At 44.4% G+C, this 13,712-nt stretch overlaps 1 protein-coding gene across 1 annotated transcript in view; it reads left to right on the plus strand.

The window, feature by feature from the left end:
- Positions 1-13,712, plus strand: part of LOC142950766 (diacylglycerol kinase delta) — a 49,921-nt gene that overhangs the window by 32,736 nt on the left and 3,473 nt on the right. Inside the window, exons 5-25 of the mRNA XM_076092374.1 lie at positions 339-419; positions 1,235-1,339; positions 2,224-2,356; positions 2,824-2,930; positions 3,123-3,248; positions 4,118-4,220; positions 4,484-4,643; positions 4,898-5,006; positions 5,735-5,874; positions 6,839-6,926; positions 7,721-7,812; positions 9,271-9,370; positions 10,108-10,173; positions 11,002-11,173; positions 11,310-11,408; positions 11,622-11,706; positions 11,825-11,932; positions 12,322-12,418; positions 12,523-12,630; positions 12,740-12,853; positions 13,531-13,665. Coding sequence (XP_075948489.1) covers positions 339-419; positions 1,235-1,339; positions 2,224-2,356; positions 2,824-2,930; positions 3,123-3,248; positions 4,118-4,220; positions 4,484-4,643; positions 4,898-5,006; positions 5,735-5,874; positions 6,839-6,926; positions 7,721-7,812; positions 9,271-9,370; positions 10,108-10,173; positions 11,002-11,173; positions 11,310-11,408; positions 11,622-11,706; positions 11,825-11,932; positions 12,322-12,418; positions 12,523-12,630; positions 12,740-12,853; positions 13,531-13,665 — 2,328 coding nt within the window. The remainder of the gene's footprint in view (positions 1-338; positions 420-1,234; positions 1,340-2,223; positions 2,357-2,823; positions 2,931-3,122; positions 3,249-4,117; positions 4,221-4,483; positions 4,644-4,897; positions 5,007-5,734; positions 5,875-6,838; positions 6,927-7,720; positions 7,813-9,270; positions 9,371-10,107; positions 10,174-11,001; positions 11,174-11,309; positions 11,409-11,621; positions 11,707-11,824; positions 11,933-12,321; positions 12,419-12,522; positions 12,631-12,739; positions 12,854-13,530; positions 13,666-13,712) is intronic.

Raw genomic sequence — 13,712 nt, forward strand, 5'->3', positions numbered from 1 at the left:
TTGTGTTTAAATACATGAATTGCAGGCAAGATCTCTTAGATACATTCACATTCCATTTACCTTTATTGTTCTATGTTCAAGACACCAATTATTTAAATCAAATTTAGAGGTTCACACTTTTTGAATTCAATGAATATGTCAAGGAAATTGTTATCTACCTCTTTTGACGCAATTAAAATAAACTTCTTGTTTCCACTTGAACTTTGACACAATGCTTCTGTGGGTTAGATACATATCTCTCTATATATATATAGATGTCAGCGTGTGATTATATGTACAGTATCTGGATAAGATACAAGAGAAGAAAAAGCTTATTGTTTGTCTTTTCCTCCCATTAGTCTCTGATTTTTGATGAAGTGGACCTATCGGACGCGAGCGTGGCCGAGACCAGCACCAAGAACATCAACAACAGCTTCACGGTAAGCAACAGGACTGCTCTGTACATTTCTAAAATGTGGACAAAATATACTTTGGTGAGCTTAAAATCCATCATTATGTCGTATTATCATTCGGACAGTTTGATCCAGACTGAAATATCTTAACAACTATTAGACAGATTTCTATGAAATCTGGTACAGACGTTCATGGTGCTCTGAGGATGAACCCTACTGACTTTGGTGATCCTCTGACTTTTCCCTCTACCGCCACCACGGGGTTCACATTTGTGGTTTTGAGAAGTTTAATAACTTCATATGTCCGTGATATTTAATCTAGCGCCATTATTAGATCTAAAATGATGGTTTCTCCTGCTAAACTAATTATATTCCCATGTGCCTCAGATGTACTTTGTGTTGAGTGCTAATTCTCAAGCATCACCCAGGAAACACACACAAGCGGAGGCGTGTTCATGTGCTTCAGGGGGGAATAAATAGTGTGTAACACAGCTCAACAGATCACAGGTTCACTCATTGGCTGCAGGTATTTTCTGGCTGCAATTAGCCGCTAAAGGTTAAACCATTCCCACATTTTCTGCTGCACTTCGCAAACAGAATCTAACAGCAGCAGGCCGTGCTCAGCGTAGCTGCTCAACACCTGCATGTTAGCGTTGTCATTGTGAGTATGTAAGCATGCCGATGCTATGCTTTGAGCTACAAGCTCAGCACAGCTTCACACAGAAACTAGCATGGCTTTAGAATCCCAACAATGTGACATGATGTTGACAGATGGATGAATGAGTTGCATAGATTTAAGTGCAGAAACATCTTTCAGTTATTATTCTGTTTCTCTTCCTCAGGTGATCACTCCATTTCGCAAACTGATGTTGTGCGCCGAGAGCAGGAAGGAGATGGAGGACTGGATCGGCGCTCTCAAATCCGTCCAAAAATGGGAAACCTATGAGGTCAGCATCGTCCCGCCCCCCCCTGCACATTGTTATTTATTCAGCAGGCTGACACAATATCGAAATGAGCTCAATTGATGATAAACACTTAGTGTGTGATCTATTTAGATGAGAACAGGCGTCACACACTCACTTCTTAATTCTTCTCCCATCTGTTCTTCTTCTCAAAGTATCCACCTTTTCTGCTTTCTTGGAGGAAAACGCTCCCCTCCTCCTCCTCCTCCTCCTCTTCCTCTCGTTTCTCTTATGTACTTTTCATTTCAGCTCTTTGCCAGCAGATTAATGTGGCTCATAAAATCAGCCCCTGTGCTTTAATAGGCTATAAAGAGAGCTGAGGACTGTGAGCTGCTGTCCCAGTTCAGCTGAAATCCTCTCAGGTGTTTGGCTCTCAATGTTGCTGGCGTTTAGAGATTTAATCTAATGTCATTGTCATTTACCCGGATATTCCTACTTTGTGTGTTTTTCCCGTCTCACACTGCGAGTTTGTGACATCAGATCGTGGATAGCATCTTCTCCAAATTCATCCTTATTTGGGAGCCGACATTTCGATTTCTCTAGAGTTATGAAGACTTTCTAAAAAAGGATAAAAAGATGATTTTGTATCGGAAGTTTGTTCTGACTGCACTGATGTCTTACATTTGTTTCTGTATAGCTGCCTGTATGGAACTCTTTTGCCCGTCAGCTGCAGCATCGTTATCATTGTCTCGACCCTCGTGTGTCTCCATCCCAAGGCCACAGAGTTTAATATGCACTGCCGATGTCATTATCTTTTCCATGTAGCCGTACTTCCTCAGGCCCGTGTAGTCCAGCATGAAATCCTGCGGTATCTCTGCGTCCCCAGGCTACGTGTTCTGATGTGGATGTCTTTCCTCTCCCCTCCTCAGGCCAGCCAGTTCAACATGGAGCATTTCTCCGGGATGCACAACTGGTACGCCTGCTCGCACGCCAGACCGACCTTCTGCAACGTCTGCCGGGAGGCTCTGCCAGGCGTCACCTCCCACGGCCTCTCCTGCGAAGGTACACACACACAGTTGAAGACACATTGAGGGCCAACACCAGATATTCTGAGCAGTAATCTTTAGTTTCTAACCGTTCTCTTACGTAAATGTCTTTACTGAGAGTCTTATCGTTGCAGAGAAGCATTTAGAGCATGTGATAGTGGCAGTAAAGGAGTCGCTTTATAGCTGCTTATTGCAGGTTTCATCACCGGTATGACATACTTGGAAACATTATGAACACACACATGCCACGTTTTTATATACATCAAAGGTCACTTACCAGTACGCATTATTGCGACATTTTTTATTTTTGTTTGTTTGTCCCAGTTTGTTATGAATTAAAATGCTCTAATTCATTTGTTTGTGATTTGTCGCATCCTTTTCATACATTCCTATTGATCCTCACAAAATAATAACATCTAAATTGTCTCGGCCATTTCTACAAGTTTGTTCTAACGTGACATTTATTGATCTGTCCTCCTGCAGTTTGTAAGTTCAAGGCTCATAAGCGCTGTGCAGTTCGCTCCACCAACAACTGCAAATGGACCACACTGGCCTCCATAGGAAATGACATCATTGAGGATGAGGAAGGGGTGAGTGATCCAACTCTTTCAGTGAGAGACAACGTGTCAGCAGAAGCTATTGTTGTGACTGTAGAGAAAGAAACAGGCAAATGTTTTTGATTTAACGTAGATCTTTTCATGCAAATCGTTTCTGCCAAATGAGCCCCGGCTCAGGAACTCTGACGTCTCATGTTCTCTGTATCTTTGCATATTTTGTCCCAGGTGTTCATGCCCCACCAGTGGCTGGAAGGCAACCTGCCGGTCAGCGCCAAGTGTGTGGTGTGTGACAAGAACTGTGGCAGCGTGCGGCGGCTGCAGGACTGGCGCTGCCTCTGGTGCAAGGCCATCGTAAGTGGGATTCATTGTGGCTTCTATCTAAAGAAAACTTGTCAAATCAGTATTTATACAGGACATCGTTGCTACCCGAGTTATTTTCAGTTTCGATCTTACCCCGAAAACGTTTTTTACACACATCAACAGTGACATAAATGCACTGATGTCCACTGTAATAGAGTCAGCACCAGTCCAGTTGGTCTCAAATAATTATCTCTCTTGTGGGAGGAATAACAAAGTCTGCGATGAGCCAGAATATTTATCTCTTATGTCCTAAATTTTGACTTCCAGTAGCTCTTAAATGGCAAACCGACTATGCAGGATAACACGAGCAGTGTTGTGATGCTGCATTCCAAATGAAAGTGCAACATTTTAAAATATGAATTATCGGAGAAGAAAAGGTTTCCAATATATAGAGTGTATTTCTTTTTGGTCTTAAAACCACAGGAAGCTCTCAGTGCGCTCAAAGTGAGGTGTGATCCATAACTTTGCATTGTTCTTGTTCTCCTCACTCTGGAGGGAGTTCAAATGAAGGCGTTCGTTTCAACATCCAGCAGAAAAGTCCAGTGAAATTGTCTTGAAGACACAACCGGTAACAGAGATGGAACTTTATTCTGTCTCTTCTGTTCCACTTAGCAAAGGCTGAAGTGCTCTCGAGTGTGTCGGGCAAAAGAGCAGACGTTAATACGTCTAATCCTCAGCACGAGCACTCGCACAAGTGGATCAGAGTGGTATTTGTAAAGGTTACAGGACTGACATTTGGCGGGTTTCAGAGGGATGGAATGACCTTTCTGCTTCTACTGAAATGTAGAATTAATATGGAGACCACTGACTCTGTATGTGTGTGTGTGTTTGTGCGTGTTTGTGTGTGTGCGTATGTGTAGGTCCACAACAGCTGTAAAGAACAAATGGGTAAGGTGTGTCCATTGGGTCAATATCGAGTGTCAATCATCCCTCCCACTGCACTTAACAGCATCGACTCTGATGGTGAGACACCTCGTGCGCACACACACACACACACACACACACACACACACACACACACACACACACACACACACACACAGGTTCAACGTTCAGAGGTGTCACCTTTCAATGCAGAGGGCGGGACAATGCAAATGACAGTTTTACAGATCTGTCGATTAAATCAACTAATCAATTAGACAAAATTGTACTCGTGTTGGTTGAAGAATTTCTTCAGTCGAGGACAGCTCTATTGTTTTATTCATTTCCCGCTCATTCCCTCTCAGGCTTCTGGAAGGCCACCTCAGCGTCCTGCTCCAGTCCTCTCCTGGTCCTGGTCAACTCCAAAAGCGGAGACAACCAGGGGGTGAAGTTCCTCCGCAAGTTCAAGCAGCTCCTCAACCCGGCTCAAGTCTTTGACCTGATGAATGGAGGACCAGAGCTCGGGTACTTTAATAAACAAGGAAACAATAAGCTCACATGTAGCAGAAATATCTCACATGTACTTGTTAACAGGCTTTGTTGTTACTGGTTGACAGCTTCACCAGTGGGAGTTTCTAGTTGCTCACGACTTGTTTAATGCGTGTACTGATGCTGTAATTTCGCTGCCTTTTTCATGACATCTACCGCTTAACGTTTTGTGCTTCGCGTCCTCCTCTTCCTCTCTTCATCCTCCCCTCCCACTCTCCTCGCTCCCTCAGCCTGCGCCTTTTCCAGAAGTTTGTGACGTTTCGTATCCTGGTGTGCGGGGGAGACGGCAGCGTGGGCTGGGTGCTCTCAGAGCTGGATAAACTCAACCTCCATAAACAGGTGAGGAGGAGGAAGAGGAGGAGGAGGGGATGATGATATAATATGTAAGGTAACTGTGGAAAATGCTGCTGGGCAAGAGAAAGCAGCAAGCTACCTCTTGTGCTCATGTTACTAAAGCATTTTCTACGTTTGGTCACATTTTGTAACAAGTAAAATTAGGAAATACATATAAAAATGACTCAATAAATACAGAGTGTCAGGAAGGACAGGGGAGAGGAAGGTGGCGATCGGTAAGATTCCCAATGATACACTGATTAGCTCAACTAATTAGCTGACGTCACGGAATTAATCCAAATGAATGAAGGAAGTGTCGGATGACATGGTTATTATTTTAAATGAGTGGATTAGTGTCAAATCAGTTAGAATACTTCCAGGTCATGTCAAATGAAATGTTAAAGGTTTTGTGTTTGTCTTTGCATCACTTTAATGCATGTCTGCCGTTGTCTTCACTTGTAACTGTAGTAGAAAACTTAGATTCATGTCCCTAAATATCAGTGTATGGACTCAAGTGTGCTCATGTTTACCAAGCCAAACAATGTTTGGTTACACTGTAAAATGTTTAATTCAGATTAAAAGAGGGTTGATATTCAACACATGAATTGCATCTGTGCGGACACATCCGTAGTGTCTGACTTAGATAGACATAAATCATTTGTCTTGTGCTGACTTTGATCAAAGTTTGGATTTAATCAACTTGTTTGCAGATGACATGTTGTCTTACGTTACAGTGCCAGCTGGGCGTTCTGCCTCTGGGCACGGGCAACGACCTGGCTCGTGTTCTGGGCTGGGGAGGCCTCTGTGACGACGACGCTCAGCTGCTGCAGATCCTGGAGAAGCTGGAGAGAGCCACCACCAAGATGCTGGACCGGTAAGACCAGAGGAGGGTGTGGTGAAAACCTGGTTAACACTGCGTCTTCTCAGCAAGGTGCAGTGTGTCTAACCGAGTTTGCACATCCGTGGTTCTTTTGTTTTCCTTGGAGGGCTTTGCTGTCATGTTTCAGGTGAGCCAAGGACTGAATTGCTTTAATCTACAGTCTCCACATAACTGAACGGGCTCTCAAGGGCAGGAGACAGGAGCAAAGAATTAGTCACAGCAATAAAGATAATTAGCTGAAAGTACCGCAGGCTATGTATCGCTATTTATACCTCTGGCAATCATTCATAGACACCATTTAAGAAATACTTATCGTGCCTCAATGTTGAACATGAAGCAGCATTAGTGCATTATTGGCTTCTGATGGTTGAAAACAAACTTATAAATCAACCAAGAATTACGCAGAGCATATATCAGGGACGTCCCAGTGACGCTTTTACGGCCCCAATCCTTATACGAGTCCTTTTAATTAAGTTAAATCTGATACTTATATATAATTTAAATGTTGACTAAATATGTATCTGGCACATTTAAATAACAGCTGCAACCTGCCACCTTATTTTTCACAAGCTATTTGTTACTGAAGGTCCCCATTTAAAACGTTAAAGTTATTGATGTGAAGGAAAGTTTTATCTGCCAGAATGCAACGCAATCAGCTAGAAAGAAGACGTGTCTCTCTGTTGGACTTGTTGGGACTACAAAAACACTCGTACACTTGTTCGGAAATGTTCCAGAGTGATGCTTCTTTTACCTCATAAACAATCTTTGGCAGAGAACAAGGTAGTCACTGCTCCCTGCCGACAAATAGTCCTTCTACTTCTTCCACGTTTTTATCGGCGGTACATTCACATAAAGACGGCGTGTTGGATTCCCTGTGTCCTGTCCTCCTGAATTGATCAGATTAGATGATAATAAAGTTCATTATCTTGTTCTTGACCTCCCTGTCTGTCTCTTGTAGATGGAGTGTGATGACGTACGAGGTGCCCACCACCACCAAACGCACGCCGCTCGTGAAAGAAGACGACAGCCTCGATTCTCCTCTGCAGGTAAATTGCTTTCAGAAAAGCTGTCTGCTTTTTAGACAGATGGTGCCCATAAATTAGCCCCACGCAGCCAGATCCTCGCCAGCTCCCTGAAATTATTTTTGAAAACATCCACTGAGAATCAATTGAGTCTGGCAGCTGGCAGCCGAAGCAATCGGAGCTAATCCACCGGCGGTGGCGTAGATATTGACAAACGGCAGCTCTGTATTTTGAATTTAAGCAAAAGGAAAATAAGGAAAACCACTTTTATTTTGCACATAAACAGGATAGAAACAACCTGAATACATAAACACTACCGACCAGTAAAATATGTGTTCTAGACAACCTCAGGATTAAATAATATCACTCCTTTGATGTTGAAGTCTTGACACCACACAGTTGTTTTTCCTCTTAATATTCTGCACACTTTAAATAGATCTGTTGGTTACGTTGACCTCTAACAGAGACCATGAAGTATTCTGAGAAGTAAAGCTTTCATAGTCTCAAGTGGAATTCCTCACATCTGAGTAACGTGTGCAACATGTGACGACGGGTCCAGAGAAGTTGATGCTTTAATTCCAACAGTCACGGAGCAAAACAGTTTGTGAACAGCTGATGTGAAGAATCACATTTCATTTTGTTTTTGGTACCTAAAGGAAGACATTCCTCGCCCGTGTTACCTTCAATTCTTAAGGAAAACTTAAAAAACATCTGTTAACAAACTCTCACACAACTCGTACAGTAAAATCCAAGTCTTCATTTAAACCAGTTCTCTGTCTTTCTCTCCCTCTCTCTCTCTCTCTCTCCCTCCCCCCCAGGTCCACATCACTCAGTGTGCAGACTCCGTTGCCTCCCACCTCGCCAAGATCCTGGACTCGGACAAACACAGCGACGTCATTTCCTCTGCCAAGTACGTGCTGTGAATACCTTGTGACGACTGGGAGGAGGGGGGAAAGTAGAAGGGGGGAGAAAGAAGGATGGGAAGATGAGAATAAAGAGGGCAGGATGAACGGTAGAAGGGGGGAAAAGGAAAATAGAGAAGAGAGATAATGACAGAAAGAGCCAGACAAAAAGTGAGCGTCTGGTCAATGAGTATTGATTTTCTTGCTCCCTAAGGACACACACACACACACACACACAGGGGACAGTAAGTGAAAGAGACAAATCAGTATTTAGGGCTCATCCTCAGTGCATTAGGACATTAGAAGTCTTCCCTTGGGAATAGTCTGGCGGCCGTTACAGAGCACTTTTCTCCAGCGCTCCGTGTGTGTTTATGTAGTGGAGACCTGCAGCACGTTAAAGACACGACGCCGGTGTTGTCGGACAAAGTAAAATGCCGTCATTCCTGCTTTGAAATGTCTTACTGTGGAATTTTAACAGGTTTCAACTAACCAGGAGTCGAGATGGGATTCCATTTGGGATCAGCGTCAGGGGAGTTTATTCATGCATGGGGCTGTGACTTGTTATTATGCAGTTTGCTGTTGTTGTTTTGGCAGCAAAGAGACATTCAGTAAAGTGGGCCCGCTGTCGGGCTCTAATGGCTCCCGTTAACCGTTAGCAGTGATTTGTTCCTGAGGTAATGGGGTCAAAGTGGAGATTAAAGACGAATAAGTGCGATCGACACGAAGAAAGCTCTCTCACACAGGTGTAAGAGTTTAATGATAACCCTGCTTTGTCATTGACTTTAAGAAGCAACACCTCTGTTGTGCTGCACACATTAGAAACCAACATCTGGCCTGATTATATTAAAGGTTAGAGAGGAACGCTTTCTGCTTTACAACAGGTTTAAAAGCTGTTCAGGAGATCCATTCAGCGACACTTCCAAAAGAAATGAAGACATTTTAAGCAGAGTTGCACAGTATTCAGCAGACGCACTGAGCACACAAGCCTTCCAAAAACCTCCATAAACTTCTTAAAGCAGAGTGCAATATCATGCATATTTCATTTACAGATGTCTAATTTAGAAAAAATAAACAAGCCTGCGAGAGCGTTCACGGGAGGACGAGGCTCGTAAAATGAGCAGCGTGTTGTTTTCATTTGACATGATCCAATATCTGCTGATCGCTGTGTGAGTTTGGAGAAGCCTCCCCGCTGAGTCATGCTGCAGCAACGCAACAGCTGTGAGTAAATAGTGACTGCGTGAAGGCGACTCAGCCGACGGGCAGGTGATGAAACGTGTGCGTGTGTGTGTGCGTGTGTGTGCGTGTGTGTGTGCGTGTGTGTGTGTGTGTGTGTGTGTGTGTGATCTCCAAACACAGTGACTGCACGGTGACTCACCAAATCTGAAACGAGTCAACATGCTGACTCCTTTCATTTTCAACATTAATCATGTCGACCCTCACCCGTCTCCCCTCTCCCCCCCCATCAGGTTCCTGTGTGGGACGGTGAATGACTTCGTGGCGGAGGTGGGGAAGGCGTACGAGAGAGCCACAGAGAACAAGGAGGAGGCCGACGCCATGGCAAAGAAGGTAAATGTGTTTGTATTATGTAAGAGCTTGTGTAACGCTAGTGAGCTGTGTGTGTGTGTGAGAAACAGAGAGTGTGACAGAGATAGTTGTGTAAAGGTTAGGTGCCACTATTCCCTCCCATTTGTATCTAATTAATATTTTGACACTTTTTAAGAATCAAGTTGAAAGAGCAGTTGAGGCTGGAAAAAGTGGGTTTAAGTCACCAAATACCTTTATTTATATATATACTCAGTATAAACATCATGTAGTTTATGGAACACGCTGATACAGAATATATTCTGTGTGTTACTGTCGGAGATGATTATTTTACCAACCTTAAAGCCATTCAGAGGAAAGAAAATGAAATGTAAATATCGTGCTGAGAGGAAGTTATCGAGGCTCACATCTGAGAAGAGAACATCTCGTCACCCAGCAGAGCACCTCGAGCTTTCCCCAAACCTCTTCTGTCACAGCTCCGTGCCGCTTATCCCACTTATTCCAAGTAATGTGACGCGTTATTGATGTCTGGAGGAAAAATGAATTAAAGCAAAGACCTCAATGGGCTGTTTAGGTACTTGATCTCACGCCGCTTTGGAGTGTTACTGCAGCTGCACAAAAATGATCATTTAGAAACGCCTGCCTGTCGTTGATGTGCACGTAAAGTCCACAGTTACTCTCCTCATCAGAGTGTGGAGTGAGCTGGGGAGCCGCACACACAGTAACATGATCTGAATGAACCGTCTGTCTCTTTCTTTCAGTGTTCTTTGCTGAACGAGAAGCTTGATTCTCTGGTCAAGGCCTTGAGTGACGAAGCGGAGGCTCAGGTAAAAAAACAAAACAATTTTGATTAACATGAAATAGTTTTAGAAATCAGTGTCGCTGTCAAATACCGTAATACTTCATATCGAGCAAAAACGTGCAGCAAAATTAGATTGTAACAGTAACAAAAAGTGTGACCAACAACTCAAAAGCTGCTTGTTTAAGGATACATTTCTTGTTTCTTTACCTTTCACTTGATCCGGTCACTGTGTTGTTATGAGTCTCGCTCTCTAGCGTCACGTCCAATAATCCAAATCAGATAAATATTCAGCCATGACACTGAACATCTGTTAACATGTCTGAGATATTGAATGGTGTTGTTAGAAAGTGTTCCTCCGTTGAAACACCAGGGAGTGTTTAAATCCCCTCGGTTCGACCTTTACAGGAGAAGCAGTATCTTAACATCTTCACTTTCCTCACAGGAGCTTAACAAACAGAACGGCATACAGCTCCTCGTGTCCCTTTGGAGTCTTTCGTTCACAGATTGATGTCGGTGCTCCTAAAGGAATAACGCAGCCCTCAAAATGTCAGGACGATTTCAACCTCCTGCTCAATAAAAGGGGAAAGGAAAGTTTAGCTTTTCACCAAGCATCGTTTCATTTCTGATGAGTAAAGTCTTCCTCGGTTCTGCCTGTAAATGAATATTGACCCGCCAGAAACAAGAGGGAGGGATGTCACACCACGGAGCAGGAATAGTGAAAATGAACACTGCTGCTTTGGTGATAATGTGACAATGCTGCAGGGATCATTATTATCAACAGGAAAATACCAGGATGTGTTTTACAGATGCTACATTAGCGGATGTTTCCTCTTCTTTCTCCCGTCACGTCCAGGTGGTGCCAGCGGGTTCGGTGCCCAGCCAGGAGAGCGACGGCTCGAGCCCCGTCGAAAGCGTCGGCGAGTCGGGTTCAGACGGTAAAACGTACCGGTCCAAGGAGCAGCTGATGCTCAGGGCCAACAGCCTGAAGAAAGCCCTGAGGCAGATCATCGAACAGGCAGAGAAAGGTGAGAGGAAGGCCAGAAAGCATTGCGTTGTTGTTCCTCGTCCTGCTATTCCTTTCTTCTTCTTTTGCTATTATTTTGGCACCATCGTGCCTCGAGGGGGTTTTTGTATCGAGTTCACCGATGTCGTCGTTTTCAGTGGTCGACGAGCAGAACCGACACACGCAGGTCCAGAGGATGTCGTCCTCGTCCTCCATCAAAAGAGAGAACAGCGAGGAGCTGAAGGATGCCGAGCCACGTGAGTGTCCCTTTAGTTTGATCTCAGCAGGGACGCGAGGTGAAGGGACGCACCCCGAAATGCTGCTTTGTACATTTTAAAGACTCTCACTACTGAATTTTGTCGGAAAAGGTTTGATGACCACTGTTTTCGTCAAGGATAACGCATCATTTGTGCAATGTCACTGTTATTTTGTCTAAAGAAACTTTGCAGAACATTTATTCTTCTGTGCAGGTCAAGGAAGCTTCAGTCCCACCTCCCCCATTGTCCTGGAGAAGCCAGAGAGCCTCCACACGGTCACCTTCAGCGAGGACTCTGTGTAAGTCTTTGTGTGCACTCACATCCGTGTCCTTCACACACTAGCTACGGGTTGATAACATGTATTAATGTGTTATCACGTTTTAGGGAAACAATGTAGATATGTTCTGTATTTGCAGACAATGTTCAGAGAAGTGTGTGATGAACAACTACTTCGGCATCGGCCTGGACGCCAAGATCTCCCTCGAGTTCAACAACAAGAGAGATGAGAACCCTAAGAAATGCAGGTATGAACACACACACACACACACACAAACATCATTTTATTTGTTTACCAACAACAAATTGTATGTTGCAACTGTTCCAACTGTCCTGCTTAGTGTTTATTCATCACACACATATTTAGAGAATACTTTAACTCTTCTTTGCTGGAAACTCATCAAAAGTTAAAGTAAAGTAAAGAGTTTTACAAGATTGTATCGTGGATGTTTGGTAACGTTGAGGACATAGTTTAAAGAGAAATGTCAACACAGAACCAGCGGCTCCTTCCGCTCTATTCTCAATTAATGTCCAGTATCCTTCACCAGCTACAGCGATTCAGCTCAACCTCATTGATACCGTTCTCTGGTCACTGAAGCTGACTTCCATAGCGTTGATTGGTTTCTTCTTTCTGCAGCAGTCGTACCAAGAACATGATGTGGTACGGAGTGCTGGGGACTAAAGAGCTGGTCCAGAAGACCTACAAGAACCTGGAGCAGAGAGTTCAGCTGGAGGTCTGAATGGGGAATATTTAGGGGAAATGAAATGCCATCATTTTGTGTGTATTCTTTCTCTTTTATTAACCTCCAGTACTCTCTCTCTCTCTCTCTCTCTTCAGTGTGACGGTGTTCCCATGTCTCTGCCCAGCCTGCAGGGCTTGGCTGTGCTCAACATCCCCAGCTATGCAGGCGGGATCAACTTCTGGGGAGGCACCAAGGAGGACAACGTGAGTGTTGTGAGAGATGTAGCGTAGCGCTCATCTACACCTCGAAGAAATGGTGCAAACAGGTTTGAAAAGTTACCGGATGTTGTTCACTCTCGACTCTTGTGTTCAGAACTTTGGCGCTCCGTCATTTGACGATAAGAAGTTGGAGGTGGTGGCGGTGTTCGGCAGCATGCAGATGGCCATGTCCAGAGTCATCAACCTGCAGCACCACCGCATCGCACAGGTAACCTCCATCCCTGCATGGAGTAGACACCTCTATTAGCACAGTCACAGTTACGCAACAACCATTAGAATGATACTTGGCCGATACCTTGGTTAATGACCAAATTCCTGCTAAACTAATAACACTCCTGTCGGCCTCACCTGTACTTTGTGTCCTGTGCTAATGTTAGCATGCTAACACGTCAAACATAGGCAATAAGAACAATGCTTGATTGTCATCGGCAGCATGCGGATATTCTCATTTAGCTTCCTCACGGAGATTTCATCAAAGACTCTTCAGGCTTCACTATTCAGCCGCCCCAGGCTGCTGACATGCGTGTGTCTGATCAGAGCCTTCATCTTGTTAGAGTGATTCAACTTCAACACTAAATCAAAGCACTTCAATTCTTAGATCAACAAACAACCTCGTGTCAGGTGTTCAGCGGTTAGCAGCCGTCTCCTACAGATTTCTTTGCACGTACTGCTGTTTGTTTTAATCTCCTGAACCTGAAGTGAATGAGAGGCGCTGCTTTCCCTTTCAGTCACAAGGTGTCTTTGGTCAAGTTCTCCATGTGTAGATAGGTTCTACAGGATCCCATGACATGAGGACAGAGGAGGTCGAGCACAGAACCGCTGGTAATAATCGGCTGTATGAGGTCTCGTCTGACGGCTGCCGTTTTGTGCTCTGTTGCGTCTCAGTGCCGCCAGGTGAAGATCACCATCCTCGGGGAGGAGGGCGTTCCTGTGCAGGTGGACGGAGAGGCCTGGATCCAGCCGCCCGGCATCGTCAAGATCGTCCACAAGAACCGAGCACAGATGCTCACCAGAGACAGAGTAATGTCCCACTCAAATACCAACTACTATTCTTTTTTTCTCCCTCA

Source organism: Anarhichas minor, unplaced genomic scaffold (genome assembly GCF_050575085.1).
Source record: "Anarhichas minor isolate MPS153535 unplaced genomic scaffold, ASM5057508v1 ptg000016l, whole genome shotgun sequence".
NCBI classification, from domain to species: Eukaryota; Metazoa; Chordata; class Actinopteri; order Perciformes; family Anarhichadidae; genus Anarhichas; species Anarhichas minor.